At 57.6% G+C, this 25,498-nt stretch overlaps 1 protein-coding gene across 6 annotated transcripts in view; it reads left to right on the top strand.

Moving 5' to 3' along the window:
* MIDN (midnolin) overlaps positions 1 to 23,952 on the top strand; it is a 34,075-nt gene extending 10,123 nt beyond the window's left edge. For all 6 annotated transcript variants that reach the window (XM_044998422.1, XM_044998417.1, XM_044998416.1 and 3 more), the window contains exons 5-8: positions 8,004 to 8,396; positions 9,760 to 9,892; positions 10,395 to 10,688; positions 20,764 to 23,952. In XM_044998422.1, coding sequence (XP_044854357.1) covers positions 8,004 to 8,396; positions 9,760 to 9,892; positions 10,395 to 10,688; positions 20,764 to 21,026 — 1,083 coding nt within the window. In that variant the 3' untranslated portion in view covers positions 21,027 to 23,952. The remainder of the gene's footprint in view (positions 1 to 8,003; positions 8,397 to 9,759; positions 9,893 to 10,394; positions 10,689 to 20,763) is intronic.
* Positions 23,953 to 25,498: the final 1,546 nt, after the last annotated feature.

Below are 25,498 nucleotides of genomic sequence, written 5' to 3'. Positions count from 1 at the left end.
TTTTTTTTTTTGCCCTGGATGGAAAATCCCTCAGCAGCAGTGGCCCTGGTGGAGTGCGGGAGCCGGTGTCAGGGCTCCAGCTGCCGGCTGCAGCTGTGTGCAGCTGGAGAGAAGGTTGTTAAGCCTATTCTGGGGGAGGGCAGAGGCTTGTTTCCTTCCCCCCTCCGCTTCCCCTTGGTTTGGATCAGCCTCTCTCCTCTGGGGCTGACCTGGGCTGACCCATAGCATCAGGCCTGTGTTTTGTGGGGCGCTGGGCCCTTCCCTGTGGGAAGGAGGCTCTGCCCTGCGGAGGGTGCTGTATTCTCTTGAGTAACCAGGGCAGAGGACAGTCTTGTCAATAACAGGGGGGAGGGCTCTGATTTCCTGCCCCCTCCCAGCCCGGGCCGGTACCAGTCTCCTGTTGCGCTGGTGTCAGGGCGCCTCCCTGCTGAGCCATCCATCCATCCACTGGCACCCACCCTGTTCTCATCCCCTGCTGGGCGGGCGGGTGGTGGGGGGGAAAGCCAAGGTTACATCAGGGCAGGCGCTTGGAGAGGAGGGAATGCAGCGTTCTGTGAGTCATCCGCATTTCTGGGAATCAGCAGGGACGCGCTCCCTGTATCTCCGGGGCTGGATTCGGAGACAGTAAATTAGATTTTCCCTCCCCGGACTTGGCAACAGCCTGCGGGGTCCCTGCTGCTGGTTCTTCTCCCGTGCCCCTCCCTCGCCTCCCAAAGGATCTAGGACAGCAGAACCCCTGGGGGAAACTGGCAGGATCCCCTGGGACCTAGCACAACCATTCCCGTCCTGGGTGCGGACATGCCTCTCCTACCTGCAGGCGGGAGTGGGGGGGGGCGGATGTTGCCCCATCCATGAGGTGATAACAAGGGCGCTGGCTGCACAGGGAGGGGAGAGTGGCTTTGCTCCAATGGCCAGTGAACTCAGTGGGAGCTTTTCCATCCCTTCTGTGGGCGTTGGAGCGGGCTGGCTGGGCGGGGTGTGTTTATGTTGGAGCATCCTGCTTTCTGGTGGGGGGGAAGGGCTGAAGGAATGTGGTGGGGAGGGGAGCCACCCCACCCTGCCCCTGTTCGGAAGGTGGGGGTACCCGGAGGGGGCGTTCATTTGGCGGCGGGGATTGGTTGGTTCAGTAACTAGCGAGCCCGGGAGGGACCGGTGTGCCGGCGTTCGCAAGGGGGAGCACTCGGAGGAAGGGGGGTGGGGGAGTGGCTGGTTTAGCTCGATGGCCCCCATCGGGGTTCAGGATTTGGGCCGGTGTTATTGAATGGAAAGGGGAGGCAGGCTATAGGGCTGGGCTGTGGGAGGGGGTGGCACTGAGAGGGGGTGCTGTGGGAGGCTATTGGTTTTGGTGCAGGGCTAGTGAAATGGCTGGCTGGCTCCACTCCCTTCCTCGCAGGGCTGGGGGCGAGGGGATGGGGTGTCTCCTGTGCGGGGGGCGGGGGGGAGATGTTGGAATCTGGAGCTGTTCCCTGCTAATCTCGGTGCTACCTCTCTTAAACCTGCTCCCCCCTCCTTGGTGTTTGCAAGAACTGGCTGGCGTGTGTGTGATGCCGAGGGCTGGATAACAGCCCCCCGACTCCTGGCCCTGCGCTCGGAGAGGAAGGGATTATTTTTAGTGCTGCTGGGAGCCAACAGGCGGTGAGCTCACGCTCACTCCGGGCTCTCCAGTTTCCTTGGCTAATAACAGCCAAGGGTCAGGAAGGGGTGCGCAAGGAGGAAGGTGTGAGTCAGGCTCTCTGCCAGGAAGGAGAGGGAGCCTTGGGTGGCTGCTGACGTCAAGGGGACCTGGAGGAGTCTAGAGAGACTTGGGGACTGTCGCTGAGTGTGTGTGGGGTGTGTGTGTGTGTGTGACTGGTTTAAGAGGGAGGCAGGATTGTTTAATGGCTGGGGGAAGGACACTGGGGAGCCAGGACTCCTGGGTTGCCTCCTCAGCTTGGGGAGGGAGTGGGATCTAGTGGTTAGAGCATGGCAGGGGGCCGACTGGGCGACAGGACTCCTGGGTTCTATCCTTGTCTTGGGGAGGGAGGTAAGTGAGTGTGTGTGTGTGGACGGGAGTTGGCACATCTGGATTATCTGCCACTGACTCACAGGGGAGTCCTGCCCTCTCTCTGCACCTTGGCTTCCTCCCCCGTGCGATGGGGACAGTACCTGGAATGGGATGCTCATGAGGTATCACAAGATCATGGTCGTAAACGGCTTTCAGATCCCTGATGAGAGAGCAGGGCCAAAACTGCTCTCAGCTTGGGGGAGGGGGAAAGGGACCCCACCTTCTGAGTCCCTCTGATTTAGCCCCAAAGTCTGGCCCACCCTGTGCATGCTGGAAATGGTCAGTATTTTGTCTGGTGGAAGCCCCCCGGGGGGTGAGTAGGCATTGGCTGCTCCCCTCCACCTGCTTCCTTTGCACCTGAGCTGGTAAAGGACGATCAGCAGAGCGTCTGTAGGTCGTGGGGAAGGGAGGAGGCCAGCCAGCAGTGCCTTTAGGGGTGAGCGAGGAAGCTGTGTGTGTGGGGGGGGAGGCTCTCTGAGCCCCCTGCCATCTGGGGAGCCAGGCTTTTCTCTGTATGTTAATCTCCCATCTGTGAGGCTTTCCCCTCCCCGCTCCTGGAGAACAAGGGAGCAGCCTCCACTGAGATGAGAAGGGGGGTGGAGGGGATTCTGGGGTGCCCCAGAGCTTGGTTAGTTCAGAGCCCTCTCGAGGTGCCTCTCTCCTGGGCAGCGATGCTCCCCGCACTGGAGACCCTTTGTTCGGCTGGCGGGGGCGAGCGCCGTGTGTTTGAATGGCTGGATGCTCCATGGGAAGGGGGGGGTGGGCTGGGAGTCGTGACTGCTGGGCCTTTGATTCAGGGGAATCTTTTGTGGCTGGAGGGAGGGGAATCGTGACTGGCGGGCATACGAGGGGACGCTGCTGTTAGGAAAGGGCTTAGCTGGCCCCTGTCTCTGGGAGTGTGCATGAGGCGCTCGCTGGGGCTGTGGGTTTATCGGGTGTATGTGGAGTGGGGAGACCAGCCCCCCCTCTCCCCCCGTGTTGGGGCGCACTGAGTTTTCCCTCCACTCCTTTGCAGATGGAGAAACTGAGGCACGCAGAGGGACATGAGAGCCACAGAGGCTGGGATTAGGTTGGGGATCCTTCCCCTCTTCCTCTCCTCCCCCCCACCCCCCAAATCCAGGGCTCTGTGCAGGGTAGGTGGGCGCACACATCTCCTCCCTGGGCCGTCACCAGGACGGAGGAGTCTTCCCTCCCCCCAGCTGTAACCTCGATGGCCGAAGTTGCAGCATCTTTCACGCCCACCTTTTCCTCTGCGGCCTCCATCTGACGTGCTCGGGGGTTCGCTGTTATTTTTAAGCTGCTTTTCCCACGGCTTCTCAGAACTCAGCGTCTCTCTTGGACCCGGGGGGGAGGGTGGGATCCTGGTATGATACCGAAGCTATTGCTGAGGCCGGGGAAAAGCTGGTGCAGGGGGAGTCCCTGCTGCTGGACAAGCTAGGGGTGGGGGTGGCGCTACCCCGGCCAGAGGAGACTGGTGCTGGGCATGGAGGTAGCTGCAGACAGCAGGGGTGGCTGGGTGCATAGCCGCCCCTTGGAAGCTTGGCCTGAGACCAGAGGCCTCCCTTCCGTTCTGTGGGGGTGCCTGGATTGCACCCCGTTTGGCAGGCTGAGGGCAGGAGGATCTGTCTGCATCTCAGGCGCGTACAGCCCAGCGCCACCCGGCTTAGACAAATATTTATCTTTGCCAAGCAAAGGCGGGGAGCGAGTGTTTGTTCACGAATCCTCCCCTCCCTTCCCAGGACCCTCCTCAGCCAAGAAGCAGCGGGGCTGATCCGGCCCGGTCCCTCACCCAGTGTTGAGCTGCTGCCGATTGAAAAGCCACCCCTCCCTCTGTGCTAGGGGTGGGCGGGGTGCCCCCGTGACCGATCCCTAATGGGGTGTCCTTCCCACTAGGGGGGGTGTGACTAAACATCAGCACAGCCTGGCCTCCTCCCCACAACCAGGATTGCTGTGTGTGTGTCTGCCCTGTCCCCCCTGACGGCTGGACTCATCGCGGCGGGGGGGGGGAAGGAGGCAGAGGCATGGCCGTACATCCCCAGAACCCTAAGGGAGCTCATGGGGTGGTCTGGTAGAGAAATCAGCTGCAGTTTGCTGGCAGGAAGGGTCAGAGGTAGCTGGGGTCCCCTGCTTCTGAGAGCTGGGACAAAGGGGCGAGCTGGAGAGGAGGCTGGAGGAATAGCCCCCCCACACACACACACACAGCCTGGCGAGGGTTAAAGCCGGCCCGCCTGGCGGGTGGAATGCTAAGTGGCAGCGGGGGAGGGGGAGGAGTGTGGGCTGGGGGGCCCTGGGGCAGCACTGAGCCAGCCCCTCGAGCTGGGCCTTTAATATTCTCCCCCCCCCGCCTTTCCCTAGAGCAGATGGTGGGTGATTTACGCTGCCAGGCACCTCCTAGAATGAGTAATGGGGGGAGGGGGCAGCTGTTGGGGAGGGGGGGCATGGGGAGGGGTTTTTCCAGCAGGCTGTGTTCCCTCCCGTCCCGCCCCCGCCCCCTATGATTTGGGCATCCTGTGCTTCTTTTAGGAGTTCCCTGCTCTTCGCCCCTCCCAGCTGCTCCATCACCTGCCACTCTCTGAGCCTGTGGGTTTTGGGGGGGCGGGGGGAGTGTGACTGACTCCTCTCCCCCTCCCCCCATTGTAGGTGTTGGGTGGGGGGCGTTGAGGTTTTCTGCCTCGCAGTGGCCTTTGCACTCGCTGCCTGAGTCCCGCTGCAGAGGGGCTCGCCTGCCCCCGGAGCACCGCACTGGGGGTGCATGTGTCCTCGCCTGCCCCCTCACTGTCCTCCAGTCGCCTTCCTGTCCCGGGCCCCACACACCCCTGGCTGGGGGGCTGCTTCACCCTGCCTTGCTCTGCGTGACTTGGTGGCTCCGCTCCGGGGGGGGGAGCGGAAGTGCCCCCATGCCCAGGGAAGGCTCTGAGGCCAGGGCTCCCCCTGTCCCTTCACTTCTAGAGCCAGGCAGCGGAGCTGTGGGTATCGCAGGAGCTGCCCCCCTCCCTGCCCCCTCTGTGGTTTCCCTGCCTGTCTGAGCTGCAGGTGGCCCGGGCACCCACGCTCCCTTGGCTCAGGGTGGGTTCCTGGTGGCTACGATGGCAGCTGCCTTGGGCCATGGTAACCTCTGTTGTGGGGTCTACATGGGCGGGGATGGGGGCGTGAGTCTCTTCCCCCGTCCTCGCGTAGCGTGTGATACAGGGTTGGGTGGGGGCTCCCGTCGAAGGCGCTCTGTGGTCGCCCTCAGTGAGTGACATACAGCGCCGGTGGGCTTGGCTGCAGAAAGGTCAGGGGTGCGTGTAGGGGGAGCTGCGGAAGGGTGACTAACGGCTCGTGGGTGACAGCTGCTGGGTGGGCAGAGCGTGTGAGCTGGCTGGGCTGTGGGGGCTTCGGGAGAGCCCCCTTCAGCACAGATCCTGTCGGTGAAGCGACTTTACCCCTGGGGGGCGGGAGGGACTCCCTGCCCAGCTGGGCCAGGATGGCCAGCCTCCCTTCTCATGCCACCGCAATGGCCCCCCAAGGCGCTTGCTCGACTCAAAACTCGCTGTCGACTCGGGGTTGTAAATGGGGGCTCTGCGGTGACGTACTCAGTGACACCCCCCCAGCCTCCCTCTGTCTCTTTCCTCCCCTTCCTGATCACCCGAATCCGTGGGATCTGATCAGCGACTAGGGAGATTAATTTCTCCGGCCGTGCCCTCCCCTTGGCTAATCGTGGGAGGATTCAGCAGATGTGTGTTTCCCTCTCCCCCCCAGCTCAAACCCTGGAGGTGGCAGATGAGGGGCACCCGTCCTGAACTGCCAGACCTCGTTGAGGGTTCCCATACACCCAAGTGCTGTGGGGCACGGGGCGCGGTTTGATACATGGACAGCTTGGATTTCCCCAGTCCCTTGGTCCTGCTCGTGAGCCTGCCAGTTAATGAGAGCCCAGCTAGCGGGCGATCGGACAGAGCTGGGGCAAGGTGGCATATCTTTGTGCTGAGCACTGGATGGAGCAAAATTCCTGAGCGTGAAATCCACAGTGGGTTTTCCCCCTGGGCTCAGCCTTCCTGGTTAAAGGTCCCGCTGGAGATCTCCAGCTGTTGGGGGAATTCCCCTCTTCCCAGCATCCCCCAGGATGCTCTGAAATCCCAACCATTTCTCCAGGACTCTTGCAGATAGTTCAGTGGGTGGTTCTTCGCAATCCTTCTGTGGCTGCTTCCCCCTGGACTGTGTCACTGGGCAGGGATTTGGCTCCAGAGCAGCCTTGGGACCCAAGGATCTAACTGAATTGTCGGGGTTTCTGTATCTGGGCCCCTGGAGTTGATACCTCTGCCATGGGTGTTGGGTCCTGGCAGCTCACGTTGACGTTGGTTGGGCTTGTGGGTGCTGAGCGTCTCTGGAAGAAAGTCCAGCCCTGGGTGTCTCACATCAGAGTCTCTGTGGGATGGGAGACCCAAACGTTTCCTTTCCCCTTTTAAAGATCAGACACGTTATCTGCCTTTGTTTTGCGGGTGAGTGAGAGTTTACCCAGTTCTTGAGCAGGGCAAGTAGTCTGCTGAGGAACTGGCCTCAAGTCCTAGCCAAGAAAGAAGTGCACTTAGCCCCTCTGACCCTTACATAGCAGTGCTTTGTAGTGGGAGCCCTGAACATGCCGGCTGAGTCATGTTACAGCACCTAGGAGGGCTGCTATTGATCCAGATGGGGCGAGGAGCAGGGAAAATGTGGGTGACTCCCTAGCAATGGCTGTTCCCTCCTTGGAAAAGAGGGAGTCAGGTGACTTTTCTTGGCATCCTGTGTGACTGTCTGCTGGGTCTCCGTCCCCTGCCACCGTCTCAGGTGCAGCAGGCTTGGCAGATGCTAGACTAGCTGGGGAAGAGAAGCCTCTTTCAGGCTATAGGGAAATGCAAATGAGCAGCTGTGCCAATGAAAAGGGGTGTATGTGTCATTGGGGTGGGGGTGGGCAGAAGGCGTCTGCAGTCACAGCCATAAAGAGTGTGTCAGAGGGTGGATTCCAGCCCCTGCCGCTGGACCTTGTCCTGCTTGGGGGCGGGGGGGGGCCTCCCCCACGCCCAGCTCTGGTTAATCTCCTCCTGCGCACTGCGGGGAGCGGCTGTGCGGGCAGGTTTATCACCAGGGTTGGGTGGCGACCCTCCTGTTTTTTTGTAAAAGCCGCCTCTGTCAGTTTGCTCCCCTGGCACCATGGGTCACGTGGGGACAAGACGTGGCAGGCGAGTCATGCGGGCCCTGAGCTTTAACCCGTCAGGATCCCCGTCGTCCTGCTGGGGTTCCGGGGATCTGGGAGGAGCTGGCAGCTAGGGACTCCCAAGGAGCAAGGGGGTCCCTCTTCTAAAAGGCCAGGCTTCTCCGTTTTAGCCCCGGTGTGCCCCACCCCAGGCATCTGCCCCCACCCTGCTGGGCTCCTGGCACGCACCCCCTTTCCTGCTTCTGCTCAGTCAGCAGTCGTGGGAGCTCTCCGGGTGCTGATGCCCATGTGTCTCTGGGATGGCAGCGGGCTTCTTCCAGGCCCGTCGGCCTGCCGCAGGGAGCACGGCCCCTCTGTACGTGGGCTGGGAGAAGAGAGAGCTCGTGGGTGGGTGGGTGGGGGGTGAGATAGATATGGCTTCCGGGCCAAGTACCTACCCCAGAAGCGCACATCCAGCTCCTCACCCCTAAATGATCAAAGTAACCTTTCAAATCGCGCCCCCTTCCCCAAGTCCTGTGATCCGTCTGCTTGGGGTCAGCTTGTGGGGAGCCCACGGGTGCCCCCCTCCAGGGGGACTCCTGTTCCCTCATTAGGTCGGGGGGCCGGAAGCTCATAGCTGGGCAGTGGGGAGAAGGCTGCGCCGCTTGGCAAAGTCAAACCAGCCCTGAGCTGTCCAGGCCCGTTCCTGGCACCTGGACTCTGCCAGTGCCCCGACCTGGCCCAAGTGCTGCTGCAGCTGCTGCACCGCGATCGAGACTGGGACCCTGACTCTTCTCCTCCTCTTCTCAGGTCAATGACTTCCTGTCAGGAAGGTCCCCCCTGACGCTGGCCCTGCGGGTCGGCGACCACATGATGTTCGTGCAGCTCCAGCTGGCAGCTCAGCAGAGTGGGGGGCAGCTCCAGCATCGGCATGTCATCGCCAGCCGGGGGGAGCCCGGGGCAGCAGCCGGCCCCACCCCCCAGTGCCGGACGCTGCACGGAGGGACCAGCTCCAACTACGCCCGCATCCCCGTGGTGCCCACCTGCCAGCAGAGCCCTGCCCCCAGCCCCGCCCCCTCGGCCCAGGCCACACCCATGTACTGTAACGCCGCCCACCCCGCCCCCGTCACAGCCGGGATGTTCCGGTCGCATGGGGCCAGCACGCAAACGGTTAACAGCAGCGTCGTCTCCTCCTGCTCAGAGGTGAGTCTGGCTTTAAAAAATAAGTGGCTCAGGTGGGGAGAGAAAAGCGGGGAGCTGGGCCTCAGGACTCCTGGGTTCTATTCCTGGCTCTGGAAGGTGACTGTTTTCTAGCAGTTAGAACAAGGCCTTGTCTATATCCACTCCTGCCACTGACAGGTCATGTCCCCACTTCATGCCTCAGTTTCCCCATCTATAAAATTAGGATGTTGTGAGGCCTTGCTACATTTTTTTTTTCCAAATGCTGTGAGATCCTGAGGCAAATGGTGCCAGAAAAAGGCATAGTGTTCTTATGGTTTTTTTTATTGCAAACCGTAAGACAAAGATCTCCTGCTCTAGATTTTGGCAGGCAGTGGCGGGGGAGAGGGTTTCCCTCAGAGAGAAGCTATCCAGGCTGGTCTGTGTACTGCCTCTTGTGCGTTGACTGCAAAATGCTTATAATCCAAGGAAAACCCCAGCCTGCCATGGAAGGAAATAGCCAGCAACCCTCAGGTCTCAAAATAGGATCATTGCTTATCAGACTAATCACAATCCTTGGCTGGCATCTTTCATTGCCAAGTACTTCCCAAAGGCAGGCAGCCACATTATCCCCATTTCACAGGTGGGTAAACTGAGGCACAGGCAGGGGAAAGCAAATCACTCAAGGTTTCGCAGCAGAGCTGGGAGTAGAGCCCAGGTCTTCTCATGCCCTAACCACTAGACCATGCTCCCTTCCTAGAGAGTGGGTTTCTTGGTCCGAATGGGTTCATGGGTCTTGGAGGCTCAAGGGCCAAACGTAAGGCAGATGGTAGCATTGAAGATGCCCTCTAAATCCTTTTCTTCACTGTGAACGGGCCTCGGCCGATGGCGGGTTTGGAACCTGGCTGATTTCAGGTGTTACTTTTGGAAGTGCCCTGTGACTGCATGCCCTAGTTGATATAGCACTGGACTGGCATGCAGAAGACCTGGGTTCTGCTCCTGGCTCTGGCCTGCTGGGTGAACAAGTTGCTTCACTGCCCCGTGCCTCCGTTTCCCCATCGGTAAAATGGGGATAATGACACTGCCCTCCTTTGTCGAGTGCTTTGAGATCTGTGGGTGAAAAGCACTACTTAAGAGCTAGGCACAATGATGGTTATGGGATCGCCCTGCGTGGGTGTGGGTACTGCCTTGTCCCAAAGGGCTGAGGGAAACCTCACGCCTTATGCTGGCCGAGGAAATAAGATTGTAACCCTGGGAAACTTTGGAGTTTGGAGATGGGACTTTTTCTCTCAGCCACCCATCAAGCTAGGGGTCTGCCCCTGTGGCTGCGGGTTAGCAGGAGCCTTCTGGCTCATTGGTGTCTGTTTCTAATGGCTAATAGGTGTCTCTCTTTCCTGCCGCTTGCCAGGTGGACTGTAGCTCCCGGAGTAACAATTCTGCCGGCAGCAACCCAGCCTCAACAAGCCGATCGCGCAAACCTGGCGCGGTCATAGAGAGCTTCGTTAACCACGCTCCTGGGGTCTTCTCAGGGACCTTCTCCGGTACGTTGAGAGCCCAGGGGACACTGGGCCCAACTCTCCTCTCACCAGTGCTGGTGTGATGCCATGGGCGAGCGCCGGTGCGCGTGGCTGGGGAATTGGAGTCTGTCTCTTTTCACGCTGCTTGTGCAGAACAATGGGGAGGGGAGAGCCAGGGCTGGACCAGGGCCCAGTTTGGTTGGCATGGTGAGGGCAGCTTTTGGTGGCCAATGAGAGCTGAGTTTGATGGGTCTCTTCCTACCTCAGCATCCTGCCTGGGATGGGGGCTCACGCCAGCTTTGGCTGCCAGCCTTCCTGGGAGATTCAGTGCATCGACCCCCCCACTCCTCGACCTAGGGCCCTGCACTGTGTTCTGGGGCCATGAGTTGGTCACAAAGATGCTTATGGGGAGCCCCTGAGGGGTGGCACAGTGTGTGCCAAGGGTTGGGCTCAGCTGCTGCCCCCTAAGCGTCCTCTACAGGCAGCATGGCATGACGTGTCCCCCCCCACCTCTTCTCCCCTGCAGGCACTTTGCACCCCAACTGCCAGGACAGCAGCGGGCGGCCCCGGCGTGACATCGGCACCATCCTTCAGATCCTCAATGACCTCCTGAGCGCCACGCGGCACTACCAGGGCATGCCTCAGTCCCTGACGCAGCTGCGGTGTCAGACGCAGTGCGCCCCCTCCTCGCCCCCGCCCTCTCCGGACCCCGCCAGCAAAACTACCTCAGAGAAGCTGACGTCCGCGTCCGCCGTGGCCTCGCAGCCCCTGCACTCCGTGGTCCAGTGCCAGAGCCAAATCAGGATGTGCAAGCCCAGTGGTGAGTCCTGCCCCGTGACCGCCCCTCACGTGGCCCTGTGGCCTCGCGCTGTGGCTGGGTTTGCTTGTCCCTGTTGGCTGAGCTGCGGCTTTGCAGCTCGCCCCAGGCCTCGTCCTTAGGGACGCTGTGATGTGCCCACGCCAACTGGGCCGGACTGGGCCCGGGTGATGCTGAGAGTGCTGGCTGATATTTTTTTCAGTGGTGTGCGCAGATGGAGGCGCAGCCGAGTGCAAGTTAAAGGCCATCAGAGACAGGAGGCTGGTTCTGCTGATCATCTTAGCTGGGATAGGCCAGTGCTGAGCTCAGAGGAAAAGGGCCGGGGGAGCTTGTGCGTCTCTTCCCTCGTCTCCAGGTCCTTGATGGGCTGCGGGGCCCCTGCTGATGACAGAGGAAGTGTGGGTGGTGGGGTGGGAAGGAAGGAGGCTGGGTCTGTAGCTGGGATTTGCTTGCTCCGATTCACTTCCTCTGCATATCCGGTTCCGTCTGCCTCTTTGTTCTGTAACTGTCCTGATGGGGCTTCCAGCCAACTGGCGGGGGGTGGGGGGAGCGAAGGGGGAGGGTGAAAAGCCATGTGTTAATTCTGGGTTCCCAAGTACCATGATTTACCCTTTCCCGAAAGAAGCCAGAGATTGGGCCTGGTTCTGGGTGAAACCCTGCGCTAGAAGTGCTGGGGTTAACTCTCCTTGGAGAGCTGCCTGTGCTCAGACTACACCTTACGCTGCAGAGTAAAGTGAGCCCGTTTTGTTTGCCTATTTCTTTATTTTAATGAATGGCCCTTTGCCATCTTGTCCCCAAAGCCTCTTGGCCCAGGACCCCAGACGGCAGAAGGCTGACAGCAGAATAATTAAACCAACTGACAGGTGTGATAGGGGTGCTCTGTTTGCATAGTGTGCTGGGCACAATCGGCCACATGCTCAAAGGTGTTTAGGTTCCTAATTCCTTGATTTCAGTGGGAGCTAGGGGCCAAAATACCAGTGAGGATCTGGCCCTATAGAAATGGAAGGTCCCTGGCCTGACACTCTTACAGTGCGCATCAGTGCTTTGCTTCTGCAGTGCTATTCTCTGTAGGTCCTCTGCCTGGGATTTGCATGTTAAAATGTACTGGTGTGCCTATGCTTTCCTGGCTAGACACCGATTTGGAGTGCTGCATAATCGCTCCGTTGGAGGGACCCGGTATCAATGCTCTCACCCTCCAATGGGCACGCTGGGGGCTAGGCATTTAATGTGCAAGTTTCTCCCCTCTTTTAATCTCTTTGCCCCCAATTTGCATCTCATCAGTGCAATTAAGGCGCTCAGTGGTTCCCTGGGGAATTTGCAAACCTATTACCTGTTTCTTATCTGTGTGTTTACCTTTCCCCTCCATCCCTAGTAGGGGGTGTGTGCAGGCACTGAGTTAATGTGGAAAACCACATGGCTGGTGTTAACCCATTCAATGGGCACCGGCTGTAGTTGGCTGATTACTCAAACTGGGTTCTAAAAGCTGCCAAATTATATCACTGGAAGAAGACTGTCAATTTCACTTCCTGTTCGGTGAATTGGACTCGAGGGGGAGGGGGAAACTTGTCCTGGCATTAAAGATAAATTTAAAATTAAAACCTAAGACTTAAAATCAAGAGTGAAGATTTTCACTGGTGAATTTTGGGAGCCCAACATGATCTGATCGTCAAAAAGTACCCTTTGCAAATCAGGCCCCTCTACTATACTGCCCAGCACTTTTCATCCATAGATCTCAGAGCGCCTTACAAAGGATGTCAGTTTTATGATCTCCCCCCTGACCTTTCACAGATGGGGGGGGGGGGCGAAACTGAGGCACGGAGTTGTGCCCAAGGTTACCCAGCAGGGCCGGGGCAGAGGAACAGAACCCAGGTCTCCTGAGGCCCCCTGTTGTGTCCTAGCCACTAGGTGTCTCCAGTCGGAAGGACACCCCAAAAATCGCTAGTTACTTGTGAGAATCTTGGCTAAGGATTGTGTAAGCTTTTAGGGGCAGAGGCTGCGCACGTGTGTGTGTTTACAGCACCTGTTAAGGGGGGAGGGGTCCTAAGGCTGATCAGGTCAGCTGTGAACAATATAAGTTGGCGTTCATAGGTGTGACCTTGAGGCTTGGTGGCATGGTTCTGGAGAAACACGTGTGTGTGTGTGTGTCCCATTGTAGGTCTCCGACACTCTTTGGCACAGTTGGTGACATTCAGGACTGTTCCACATACTGGGGGCACTTAATTCCTTTGGGAAACTTTTGCCCCACTTACTCAGGTGTTTAAACTGGGGGACCCAAGCGCTGCCCCCCTCCCCCCGTTTGTGGCTGCTGGCTGAACGCTTCTCTGAGTTGTCGGGCTGTTTATCTTCTATGTGGTCGTTGAACCACGTTCTGAGCTGGCGGAGTGACTCCATTCGAACTGGTGGCTTTACACCAATGGGTAGCTTGGTCTGGGGGGGTGCGTGCATGGGTTTTGGAGGTCTCCTGGAATGGGGGTGACTCTGCGCGCGCACACACACCCAGCAATTCCTGGTGCAGAAAGATTTGATCCCTTCTGATCTCATTCAGCGGGCCAGCATCTCCTCCCCCTTCCTTCTTTCCTTCCTATCTCTCCTGTCTGTCCCCTGCTGCTCTGCCTCTTTTTCCGGCTACAATGCAGCCACACACGCACGCCCCCCCCCTTCTCCACTTGCTGTCTAAATCCAGGGCGAGACAAAGGGCCCCATTCAGAGCCAGGGAGGCTGGTTGGGGAGGGGTGGGGAAGAAAGCACTTGGCCTCTGGTTTGGCATTTTTGGCCTGGCCCTGAGGAAGCTGTAGGCTGGGGACATTCTGCAGAAATAGAAGCTGGGGGGGAGGGTTTGTGTGTGGGGTCAACACGAAACAATCCTGCTTTCTCTTCCTGGCAGACTTGAAAATATACTTCCCACCCCTCGCCCTGAGCCCTTTCCCAGCTGGGGGCAGAGCCCTCTGTCCGGGTGCCAAGCTTTGGGGTGCTCCTAGGTGGACTCCAGCCAGACATCTGCCTGGAGAGGACTTTCAATTTGCCATCGCCACTTCCCGAGCTGGGACCTGCCCTAGGTTATGCAGGATTCTAGAAGTCAGACGTGTGCTCCCAGCCCTGATCCAGTTTGGCAGCTGCAAGGCTCATGAGCTTCTGCAGAGGTGACACAGACCAGCCATTGGTACAGTCTGTTCAGGCACCTGTGTGCAGGCCTGGGGGAGGCAGTGGGGTCTAGCGGTCGGAGCACAGGGTTGGGAGTCAGGACTCCTGGGTTCTATCCCCAGCTCTGGGAGTGGAACAGGATCCAGTGGTTAGAGCAGGGGACTGGGAGTCAGGACTCCTGGGTGCCATTCCCAGCTTCGCTGATGGCCAAGTGGCTCGCCCTCTCTGTGCCTCAGTTTCCCCTGGTGTGGGACTGTTTCCAGACATCACACACAGGTGGGGGTGGGGCAGCTCCTGCAGCTAAACCCAGGCGCTGCCAGCCAAGGGCTCTGAGGTCCCTCCAAGGGCAGAGCGTCGGTAAGAGGCAGTGTATGCTGTTGGTAAGGCAGGGCCCTGTCTCCACCCCGCCCGCCCGTTCCCATGGCAGGGCTCGGCTGGGGTATGTGTGTAGGAGGCCTCCACTTATCTGCAGGGAGCAGCTCTTTATTCACCTTGAGCTTTGGGCCCTGCGCCACCCCCTCCCATCCCCAGAAAGTTAATTTCTTTCCTTCCCGCCCCCTCCTTGTTCTTCCTTTCATGACGCCGGAGCTGCGGAACAGGGCTTAGCAGGATTCTTGTGCCCGGGGACGTCACTGGCATGTGAGACGGGCAGCTGCCCTCCCTCGTAGGGAAGCGTCTCTTGGCAGGGGAGAGAGAAACGAGACGTGGCAACCAACCAGCTTCCGAGCCGCCCAGATGCTGGCTGCTGCTTGCCCTGGGGCTGAGGAGGGATTCGGGGTGTCTCTCTGCTTGTGGGGACCGGGGCGTCCTCAAATGATCTCCCTCCACCTCTCTCCATTCTCCTTTCCTTTCCCCTCCACCCTGCCTTGCCAAGGTCACCGCTGCCAGCTGCCTAGCGAACCCCAGCCTCCGGCTCCAGCCCTTCCTAGGTTCTCATTTTCCCCCTCTCTGGGTAAGCTCCCCTCCTCCGCTCAGAGCAGTGCTGCTTCCTCTCCCCCCCCAAGCCTCTCTAAGTCCTTTCAAGCCCCCCTCGCTGGGCTCGACCCCCCCAGAGCCGGGGGGGGGGGGCTGCATTCCATCCACCCAAGCTTCCCCGCTCTGTTTGTTCAGTTGGCTCCCGCATAGGGAGGTGGGAGCTACAGAAAAGGAACTGAGGAGGAGGGAGAGAGAGGAGGAGAAGAAAGGGGGGGGGGGTGGAATAGAGGCAACAACAAAGGCCTGCTCCAGGGGCTGGAAATGTGCCTGCGCCCTGCAGGAAGCCGACTCCGGCTTCCCCCCACCCCGTTCCTAGGGTTGGGGGGGGCGAGGGGGGGCATGCGCCTTTCACTGATTTTTGTTTTGAAATAGCATTACCCACTTTGCTTCCAGCCTCTTCCCCCCCCCCCCCCATCTGTGTTGCTTAAACTCTGCGTGTGATTGTGGGGGGAGGGGACCTAACTCCCCGTGTAATTCATCCTCCATCATTATCCAGGGGTTGAGGATGCTTTTGTAAGCGATTGACCCTGGGACCCCCTTAACCCCCTCAATTGCAAAGCCTCATGAATAGTTAGAGCAGGAAATGGCTGGTTCTCAGCTGGAGATGATCTGTGTTGGGGGGCTGTTGGAACAGCCCCCTCTCCTCTTCCCAGCACCCAGCAGGGGTTTGAAACTGGGGCAGGACGGGGTGCTGGGTGGAGGAGGAGGGGCTCGGCGGATAGGGTGTGTCTGAGACGCACTCGCTCAGGCGTGGAAGGTAGCATCTCTTTCCCCCCCTCGTCCCCCCCCAAGCAGTCGCTCGTCTTCGTACACCTGCACCGCTCAAAGCAGGAAGGGAGCCGGGACTCCTGGCCGCCCCGAGGTTCCTTCTCTGCAACGATTTGCTTAGAGAAAAGAACTGAAACTGGAGTCACTCGCGTTTCTGAAGGCCTGGGCGGGGGCTGCGTGGTGTTGTGCAGTTCAAATGTGATTCTTTGCCCCCCCCCCCCTTTCCCTCCCGCCCACTAAGTCTTCGCCTCTCAGCCAATGCAAACAAGAGCTTGCTGGGGCCCGAAAGTCGCGTGCGAGTGTTCCCAGGGACCTGAGCAAGGCCCGATGGGATGGGAACTAGGCCAGGGCAGCCATCTTGAAACATGGCTGCTGTTGAAGGACTCAGGGCTGCCTAGTCTCTTTCCCCCTCCCTCCCCCCAAGCTGCTTTTGCACTGCCATTGCGGGTGGAAAGATAGAATGGGCTGGATTCTCTCTCGTTTGGGGCTCACGGTGCCTGCATGCTGCATGGCCACCCAGCCATCTTGCTGCGGCTTTGCCCGTCACGTGACTGGGGGCATGGCCGGGTCCCGTTCTGCGCGCCCGGCCCTCAGCCTTCCCAACCCCGGCGGCTCCTCTCAGCACCACTGTGCCCAGGAAGCGGGACAGACCCAGGGCTCGCCAGCAGGGAGGGCTAAGGAGTGGGGTGGTGGATATTTGGGGGCTGGCTGGGTTTTCTGTCTCGGAAGTGGCAGCCCTACTCTGAGGCTGAGCTGGCTTCCAAGGACCTGTTCACACTGGCATCCGGTTGGGTCTGCATGCAACTGAGGGACAGTGGTCCCGTCTACACCACAAGGGGAAACAGTGTTTGACCGACATGGGGTTAGGGGAGGGGGGGATAAGGCAGATTTAACATGTAGTCACTCGTTTTGTCCCGCTCCCACCGTGGTGACTTCTCCAGGATGGGCGAGGTCCTTAAGGCAGTCTGAAATGGGCTTTAAAGCATGATAGCTGCATCATGGCCTAGGATCCTCCCTTTATGGGGGAGAGAGAGCTCCGTGGTTTGAGCATGGGCCTGCTAAACCCAGCGTTGTGAGTTCAATCCTTGAGGGGGCCATTTAGGGATTGGGGCAAAAATCTGCCTGGGGATTGGTCCTGCTTTGAGCAGCGGGTTGGACTAGATACCTCCTGAGGTCCCTTCCAACTATGAGATTCTATGAACTGGGCTTCTCCAGAGCCTGCTCAGCCCCAGCAGGATCTGGCATGGGTGTGAGAGAGGGGAGAGATGCTCCACCTCCTCCACCTGGGGGGTTTAATAGATGCCTTCACCCTGCAAACCCCTTCTGCCCTGTGCTAGAAACTGGCTCAGACATGTTTGCAGCTGGCATATCCGCAGGTAGGGGCTGGCTGGGGGGGGGGAGCGCAGTTCTCCATTTCTCTCTGAGCAATCACCCAAGCCCCAGTGACCCCTGGCCACATACCCAGCTGTCCCGAGCTCCTGGGAACAGTAGCGCTGCTGTGTGGGGACGGATCTGGCCCAGACTGGCTCTCGGCTGCAGGGGAAGTAGCTGAGAGAGCTCTCACGGAGGGAAGGGGGGAGGGGGGAGGGCAGGCGCACAGACCAACACTGTTGCTTGTGTTTAGCCGGCTATCCGCAGCGCCCCGCCGGCTCGCACTCCAGACAAACAGTGCTAGTATTTCTGCAGGGATTTTTTTTTTTCCCCCGTCCCCCATCCCCTTTCCCCCTGGAGGGGATCCTAAATATTTAAGGCTCGCTAACAGGGCTTTGCTCTCTGGGCTGTGCGTGCCGTGCATGCCTTTCCGCCCACTGATGCAGTCATGGGCTGCAAGGGGGCCTGAGGCATCAATCGCATTTGGAGAGGGTCTCGGCGGTGGGGGTGTTGGGGAGGGGGGGGGAGCACTGAGGGGAGCTCTGGTGGGAGGGCTCTGGCAAGAGCTGCCACCAGTGGGGAGGGGGTGGTTCAGCTGTGGCTGCAGGGGAGAGGGTTGGCGTGGCTTTAGCTGAGGGGAGCTGATTTCAGGCCCCCTTCCCCATCTGCCATGGGGCTCACATGCATAGCAATCTCCCTGCCCCATGCACCCTGGTTCTTGGCCGAGTTGGGATCAGGACCCTGCAACAGAGAACAGCTGGAGGGCCAAGTGGGAGGGATCACACCTGGGGACCCCCCTCCCTCAGAAGTCTGGGCATGTGTGCGCTTTGGGTCTAGGTTTTGGGATAAGTGATTTTTCGACTGGATGTGCCGTGGGTCCGGGAGAGCCATGGGATTGGGGCCTCTAGGCCAGACCCCAACACAAATAAGGAATATTAACTCTCTGGAGCCTCTAGGCTCTTGCAAGGCCCCAGCGCTCCAGTATTGGAGCCCTTCACCGGTATGTCCAGCCTTCTCCTCCCAGCCCCCCCCCCGCCCCCGAGAGCTGGAAGAGTGCTACCCCTGCTTCACAGATTGGGGGGGAAACCGAGGCACAGAGACCAGGAAAAACTGATTCCCCTCCTTGTAATGAAGGAACCTGGGAACCCATATTTTCTGTGTCTCAGTTCTGTATGTTCTCTCCCCCTCCCACCCCCCCCCCCCATGGATACCCAGTGACCATCCTTGTCCGTTCACGGCCCGTGTGGTTCTGATCCCAGCTCGGGGCCTCATCGGTTCTACTTCCCTCTCTGCCAGGCTGTAGAACTGTAATCCCCTCTCTGTCCCTCGTCACCCCACCTGGTGCCGCAAGCTCCCTCCCCTCCCCCGGCGCTGTGGGGGGAGAGAGCCGCTTTCACGGCCAAGTTTATTATTGAGTGGGATCCTTTTTTCCTCTTTCTCCAGCGCTGAAGCCCATGTCTATAAATGTGCAATTGTTCATCCTCCCACTTGCTGCTAAACCAAGTGGGGCGCTCGCTCTCTGGCGCGCGCTCGCCCCAGCGCTCAGAGCTTGCGCTCCTGACGGAGAGGAGTGGGTGGGAAGCAGCCAGTGGCTTCTGTTCCGCTCAGTAAGGGGGGAGCCCCCCCCTTAAAATGCCCAAAGCTACCTCTGCCAATGGCACAATCTCTCCCTTCGCAGGGAGAGCACCCAGGCAGCGTCACTGCCCACCCCTTCCTCCCTGGAAACAGAGCTGCCCCGTGCTCTGTGGGGCCTCTCGCCCGGCCTTTTTGGGCTCACCCACTGTGGGGCCTTCTCCTGTGTGGGTGAGCACTGGCTGTAGCGCCCCCCGGAGGCTGTTTTGAAGTGGGATCCAGCCTGGGGGAGGAGGGGGTCTTAACAGCCTGTTCCCTGCTCTGCTGAGGCCAAGCTGTGGGTCCAGGCTTCCCCATTGCTGTGCGGTCTCCTGTCTGCCTGCCTCTTGGAGGCAGGGGACGGTGGCATTTTGGGGGACTTAAGTGGAAATTCCAGGGGGGCTGGTACAGCCAGGACTGGGGATCAAACTGGGTGCGCTGCGTGTGGGTCACCGGGAAGACGGGGAGTGCTGGGAGCTGGAAGGGCCTGTACAAAATGGCTCTCCTCTCCCAGCCATCACCCCCACCCCCAAACACACCGTGCTCTAGTTATCCTTGAGTATAGGAAGGAAGAAGGGTGTGTGTATGGGAGGGGGTACGTTTCCTCTCCCAGCCCCCTGCTGTTTCCATGGCGACAAAACAAACACGCTACTGCTTGAGAATTGGGGAGTTTTGTGCCGGTTTTGGGGCCATGCCTGGGAATGAAGCTTTCTGGCCTGTACTCCAGGAGGGGGAGGGGCAAATAATTATTTGAGGGATAGGGACTGAACGGCGTGGGGAGCTCGGAGGAACTCAGGAGTGAGGCAGCCAGTGAGCATTCGGCGCTGGGGCGGGATCGCTCCTGCTGGCCAGACAGGGGGAGTCCTCGGTGTACGGCCTCCGGCTGCATGGCAGTTCAGCAGCCGTCTCTGGCCACTGTCGCTGCCCTAAGCCGTCTCGGTTCCTGCCCCCTAGCCCAGCTTCTCCTTCCTGCTGGTAGGAAGGGTGCTAGAATTTGAGCTTTCCTTAGACTGCCAGAGGTGGTGGGATCCAGGGCGTAGAACGGGGCCTGGGAGCCAGGATTCCTGGGCTCTGTTCCCAGCTCTGGGAGAGGAGTGGCGCCTAGTGGTTGGAGCAAGGAGCTGGGACTCGGGACTCCTCGGTTCTAGTCCCAGTTCTGCCGCTGACCTACCGGGTGACCTCGTAACGCTTAGAAAGGCCTGTTGGATCAAAAAAGGCAACGTTGTTCCCTCTGGCACATCTTTGAGTGCTCTGCCAGGTCTAGTATTTAAATTGTTCCCGCTCTGTGCCTCAGTTTCCCCATCTGTGGATAAGGGGATAATTCTCGCCTAATGGTTCGTGCGGTGCTTGTAGAGCCTTTGCTGAACGGTGCTCTCGAACTGGGATGCTTCATTGTTGCGAGGTGGTTTTTTTTTTTTCACTCCCAACTCTGCCACTTGGGCAAGTCTCCTGGGCTGGTATTTTCAAAGGGGCGGAAGGGCGGTAGTTACATAAGAACGGCCATACTGGGACAGACCAAAGATCCATCTAGCCTAGTATCCTGTCTTCTGACAGTGGCCAATGCCAGGTGCCCCAGAGGGAATGAACAGAACAGGTGATCATCAAATGATCCATTCTCAGCTTCTGGCTAATAGCCATTGATGGACCTATCCTCCATGAACTTATCTAGTTCCTTTTTGAACCCTGTTATGGTCTTGGCCTTCACAACATCCTCTGGCAAGGAGTTCCACAGGTTGACACTGCATTGGGTGAAGAAATACTTCCTTTTGTTTGTTTTTTGAACCTGCTGCCTAGTCGTTTCATTGGGTGGCTCCTGTTCTTGTGTTATGAGAAGAAGTTAAATAACACTTCCTTATTCACTAGTCATGATTTTATAGACCCCCATTATATCCCCCCTCAGTCGTCTCTTCCAAGCCGAAAAGTTCCAGTCTCGTTAGTCTCTCCTCATGCAGAAGTTGTTCCATACCCGTATTCATTGAATCCATCCTCTTTATGCAGCTGACGCATGCATATATCCCATTGAAACCGGGGTGGGTACTTCTGCATCTGTAAAATGGGGGTGATAATCTATTGAGCTAGCCAGGGAGAGCCCCCGCCCCGATGGCTTTGTAGTGTGCTGTACAGCACTGATCACAGTTGGCAACGTAAGCAAGAACCCAAACATTGAACCCATAAAACTAACACACGCCCCCCGATTGCTCTTTGGTTTCAGGTGACCGTCTGCGGCAGACCGAGAACCGCGCCACCCGCTGCAAGGTGGAGCGCCTGCAGCTGCTGATGCAGCAGAAGAGGCTGCGTCGGAAGGCACGGCGGGACGCCCGGGCCCCATACCACTGGCTGCCAAATCGCAAGTCCAGCCGGACCAACAGCAACAGCAGCGTGTCTAGCGAAGGCAGCCTGGACCTAGACTTTGAGGATTCCGTGTGGAAGCCTGAAGTCAAGGCGGACCTGAAATCAGAATTTGTCGTAGCATAGACCCCCCCCAGGCTGATGTGAACGAACAGGGCCTGTGGTGGGACGGACGCGGCCGGGGAGAACCAGGACTCTCATCTCTTCAGTCCCATCGCTCGGATCTCCTCTGTATTCGCTGGATCCTGGGCGACGTCTGTCGGAAAAGCGTGGAAGAGTTGCCCCACTTTTTTTTTAGTTTTGTTCCTGGTTTATTTTTCAGAGGGGAAGGGATGGGATGGGGGTGGGGAAGGGAGCTCTCCAGGACATGTGATGCGGGGAGACGAAGAGCTGGAGTTTCAAGCTGGCGAACTGGATTTTGTTTTGTTCCCGTTTGAATAAGTGGACTCTAACATGCCTGCCTTACACCGCCGCCGAACCAATAAAGCCAACGCACGAGAAACTGAATGGAGCCCGTCTGGCGAGTGGGACAGGCTCCGGACTTCCTACTTTTTTTTGCAGAGCGGAGCTCGCTCGTCGGAGGGAGAGGGGAACTGTGGTTTATCAAAGCTGCTCATTTTGCTGTGAAAGACCCAAGCATGCACAGTACGGGCAGGCGCTCCCTGGAGGCTCGGAGCCTGGCGCTCGCTATATATATATTTTTTTGGGGTGGGGAGGGCTGCTGTGCATGCTTGGGCCACGTGGGATCCCAGAAATTTGGGGGCTGTTTATTTTTCCTTCCCTCTTTATATGTAGCATTGCTCAGCTGATTTTAATTTTATTTTTTTAAACAAATCCAACCCCGTCCCATCTCCACACAGTTAGGTTGCAGAAGAACCCACATGCACTTTACAGGTCTCAGTTGTGAAGTAGTGCCAGGGGCAGCCCCCACACACACACCCCCACACACCCCAGTAACAGCTTTGTGCTGGCTTTTGGAGATCTGTTACGGACCCTCAGAGGAGATGCTATGGGCATCCTCACGGAGTGTTTATTCCTCCCCCCCCCCCTCGCTTTGCATTGTAAATTACAATGCAATGGGTCTATAATATTTTTATTTTGGTTGTGTGTTTGTTTTTTTTGCGTGTGTGTGTGTATGTGTGTGGGTGTACTTAATTCTGACTCCTTGCGGCAGCAAAGGTGGCTTGCTTTATTTTCTATGGAAGAGGGAGGGAAAATAAATAGATTTCCCCTCTGCTGTAGAGACCAACTTTTTACGTTCAGAAGTTTTTTTTCCCACCCAGCTGTTGGTTGTGTTTTTTAACTTAAAAAAGGAAAATTTAAGAAAAAAAAATAAAATAAATCCAGTACTTGGTAATGGCTGTTTGCAGGCCTTGGGGCTAATATTTATAGACATTAATAACTTGACTGAGCCAGTACTGACCTAGTGTTGCCTAGACCGTAGAAATCCTTTTTCCTGTCCTGTTTTTTCTTTTTTCTTCACTCTCCTTCCCCCATCAGGAGATCTGTGCAAATAGAAAAACCCCACGTGATGTGTTTTTTGTCTGTAAAAGTCTTTTTTGTGTGTTTTGGGGGAGGGGTGGGAAAGGAGGGGGTGGGGGAGGGGGGGTTGGGGGAAGATCAAAGTTTTCCATCTTTACTTTTTTTTTTTTTAATTTGGGCGGTATGGATGCAAATAAACTTTAAAATAACGTGAACAATTGGGGGGGGAGGGGGAATCAGGAAAGAAAGTAGCAGCCCCTGTGCATTTTTCTGGGTTTTTCCCTTTTTTGGTAGCATTAACTCAAACTTGGGGAGAGACAGGAGCCCTTGAACCATGGTTAGCTGAAGAGAGCGGGGGGAGGAGAGGATGGGGTGGGATTTTGTCCCCCTCTCCAAGGGGACTCGAATTGGAATGTTGTCCGTAGAACAAAGGGCGCTGCTGGTGAATGGGTTAATTCAGGCCAGAGCGGGGCTGAATGGAGTTGGTGCTTTTTATTTCCCTCTCCGAGTCGAAAGGCAGCAGGGAGGGGTTCCCCACTTGCCTTCGGTCTTGCTCTGGGCCCGAGCCTGCATTTGGGGTTAGAAATCCCTAGGGCCGAGGCATCTGGGTTTCTACTGCTGTATTTCCCCCAGCACCCTCCCCGCTGCAGCCGCCTGTCCCATGAAAGGAAAAACTTGAAGCAACTTTGCCACTAGTGTATCCTGTTAGCTGGGTATCACTCAAGGCCCTCTTAGCTGGGGTGGGTGAGGGGAGTGGGCTGTGCTCATGCCCACGTGGGTGCCGCTGGGGGGTGTCTTGGAGTTGCATGTCCATTTGAGGGAGACGGGGACTGTGGTATCACTACCCTGGAGCGACAGTGCCCCGGAAATCCAGGCAGGAGCACAGCTGGGGCAGGATTCTGGGTCCTTTTGGTTTTTAAACTCACTTGTGGGTTTGGGGTTTTTTTTAATGAATTCTCCCCAAATGTATTGATACTGCTGTGCCCCCCTGAAACCCCCCCCACCAGCCTCCCCTTTTCTTTATCCCCCACAATTGTAGCAAGAACCTCACCTGTGAGCTGTTGTCAGTCTTTCTATTGTGTATTAACCAAGTCCCCAGTAACGTCCATTCCTTCAGCATCACGGGACCATAACTAGCGCCTCGGTGCTAGCTGATTGGCTTGGCCACTTTCCGAGTCGTGATGGGTACCCCGCCTCCTCTGGTCACGTGACACCATTACACGTCCTGTTTTCCCCAGCTGTGAACTTCCTTTGTATGTATTGCTGTAGTTTTTAATTTTATTATATTTTCAAACAAACTTTTTTTTTAAATTTTGAATTCAATATTTAAATGTACTATTTTGTACGGTGTGGGCGTGTGTGCACTCCTGCCATCATCCCCTTCTTGTCCTAGTTTTTTTTTTTTTTAAATCTATATATAACGTTTAAAAAAAAAAATGATGGGGTGGGGGGGAAAAAGCATTAACCTTCTCCAGTGTGTGCGTGTGTGCGCGGTTGTGTGCGCGGCTGTGTGTGTGGGGAGGGTATTCATGTTATATCACCTCATTTAAGTTACCTGTATTAAATAAAATTTAAAAAAAATGGTTTAAAAAATAATAAACACAGAATGAACCAAATGTGCTTCAGTCAGGCCGAGACGCCTCTTATTGCTGGATTGGAAACGCAACAGGGGCCTGGGCCTTTGGCTGTCAGCAGAGATGCTGCATGTGATCCGCCCAGAGCAAAGCTCCCGCGATGAAGCTGATGGGCGTGTGGCCGGCTGAGAGTCTTTCTATTTCCCAGGGAGCTGGCGGGGGTGGCCTGGATTGGGTCACGGCGTACACCCCGACAAGGGGCCTTGCTTCTCCTCTGCGTCTTTGCATGGGAGCAAACAAGCATGTCCCTTGCAAACTGGACTGAATGTGCTTCACCCTGGCTGGGCGCGAGTGGCCATGGCCATGCAAAGGCACCCTGACCCATGCACAAGGAGGGGAGCGTGGCTAGAGGATGGAATAGGACATGGGCGAGCTGGCTTCACCTGTGGCTCAGGTGCCCTTCCCTATCTCCCGGGAGGTGAAAATCTCTTCCCGAGCCCTGTGCACAGATACTGCTGTGCCTGAGGCCTGGTACCCAGCTCGTGCGTTTCAATGACTGCACAAGGGGCTGGGCTTAGTGAATTGGAGCTCGAGCTGTTTAAGACCTTGCTGCTTTCTGGGCTGTGGAGATATTTTGGGGGTGGGGTGAGGGGGCTCAGGAGATCGGTCCTCTTTAAGAGGCTGCCTTCGTGGTGTTTGTGTGAGTACATGGACATGCTTGTCAGTCTGTGTGTCCGCACACAGGTGCAAGAGGGGTGTGATCCCTCATCCTCCCCCTCCCATTAGTCACACTGTCTGTTTGGGAAAGGGGGGAGAGGGAGAACTGAACTCAGGCCAGGCCTGTTCCCTCTTTTGACTTGACACCTGGAGGAATGAAAGGGGGAAGGTTTGAGGTCACTTCTCTCCCTGCTGCTAAGGCCCCTGCCCTGGTGGGGTGGAATGAAGCTGTCAGCTGAGTCGGACCACCTGTCTCTCCCCTCCCCCCACCGACTCCTGCATGCCTGCTGTCCCCACCCAGCTTTCTGGAGCGCTCCCTAGCCTGGGAGAGTGAATCAAGTTTGAGTCTCTTTTTATTTTGCATGAGATTCCACTGAGCTAAGCAAATAAACTCTCAAGGGGAAGGGCCCTGCCCCTCCACGGGTGCCAGGACAGCTCTGAATGACCCTGGACTGTCTCAGTGGTAGCAGAGAGAGGATCCCATCCTAGCCCAGCCAGAGGGTTGTTGGGACCACCTGTCCCTGGGTCACGCCCCTTCCCCGGGGCGATATTGGGACGTGGAATGCAGGGTGTGCTAAGGCATTGGCCAGCTGCTCCTCTGGGAAACTGGTCGTGGTGACTCTGCTGCTTTAGACCAATGTCACTGCTCACAGGGGCGTTACTGCCGTTCTGGTGCCCAGGTCGCCACGCTACTCATGGGCCTCTGTGCCTGAGCCGGGGAGAGTCTCTTACAGGCCCCACAGCTTCTGTGTTGGACCCTTCAGCTCAACCTGGAGAGGCTCAAGTGTTTAACTCTGCAGGCCCCAGGTTCGTGCCCAAGGTGAT

Source organism: Mauremys mutica, chromosome 24, assembly GCF_020497125.1.
Source record: "Mauremys mutica isolate MM-2020 ecotype Southern chromosome 24, ASM2049712v1, whole genome shotgun sequence".
NCBI classification, from domain to species: Eukaryota; Metazoa; Chordata; order Testudines; family Geoemydidae; genus Mauremys; species Mauremys mutica.
Note: the sequence above shows the minus strand (reverse complement) of the source record. Positions and strands in the feature narration are given on the sequence as shown.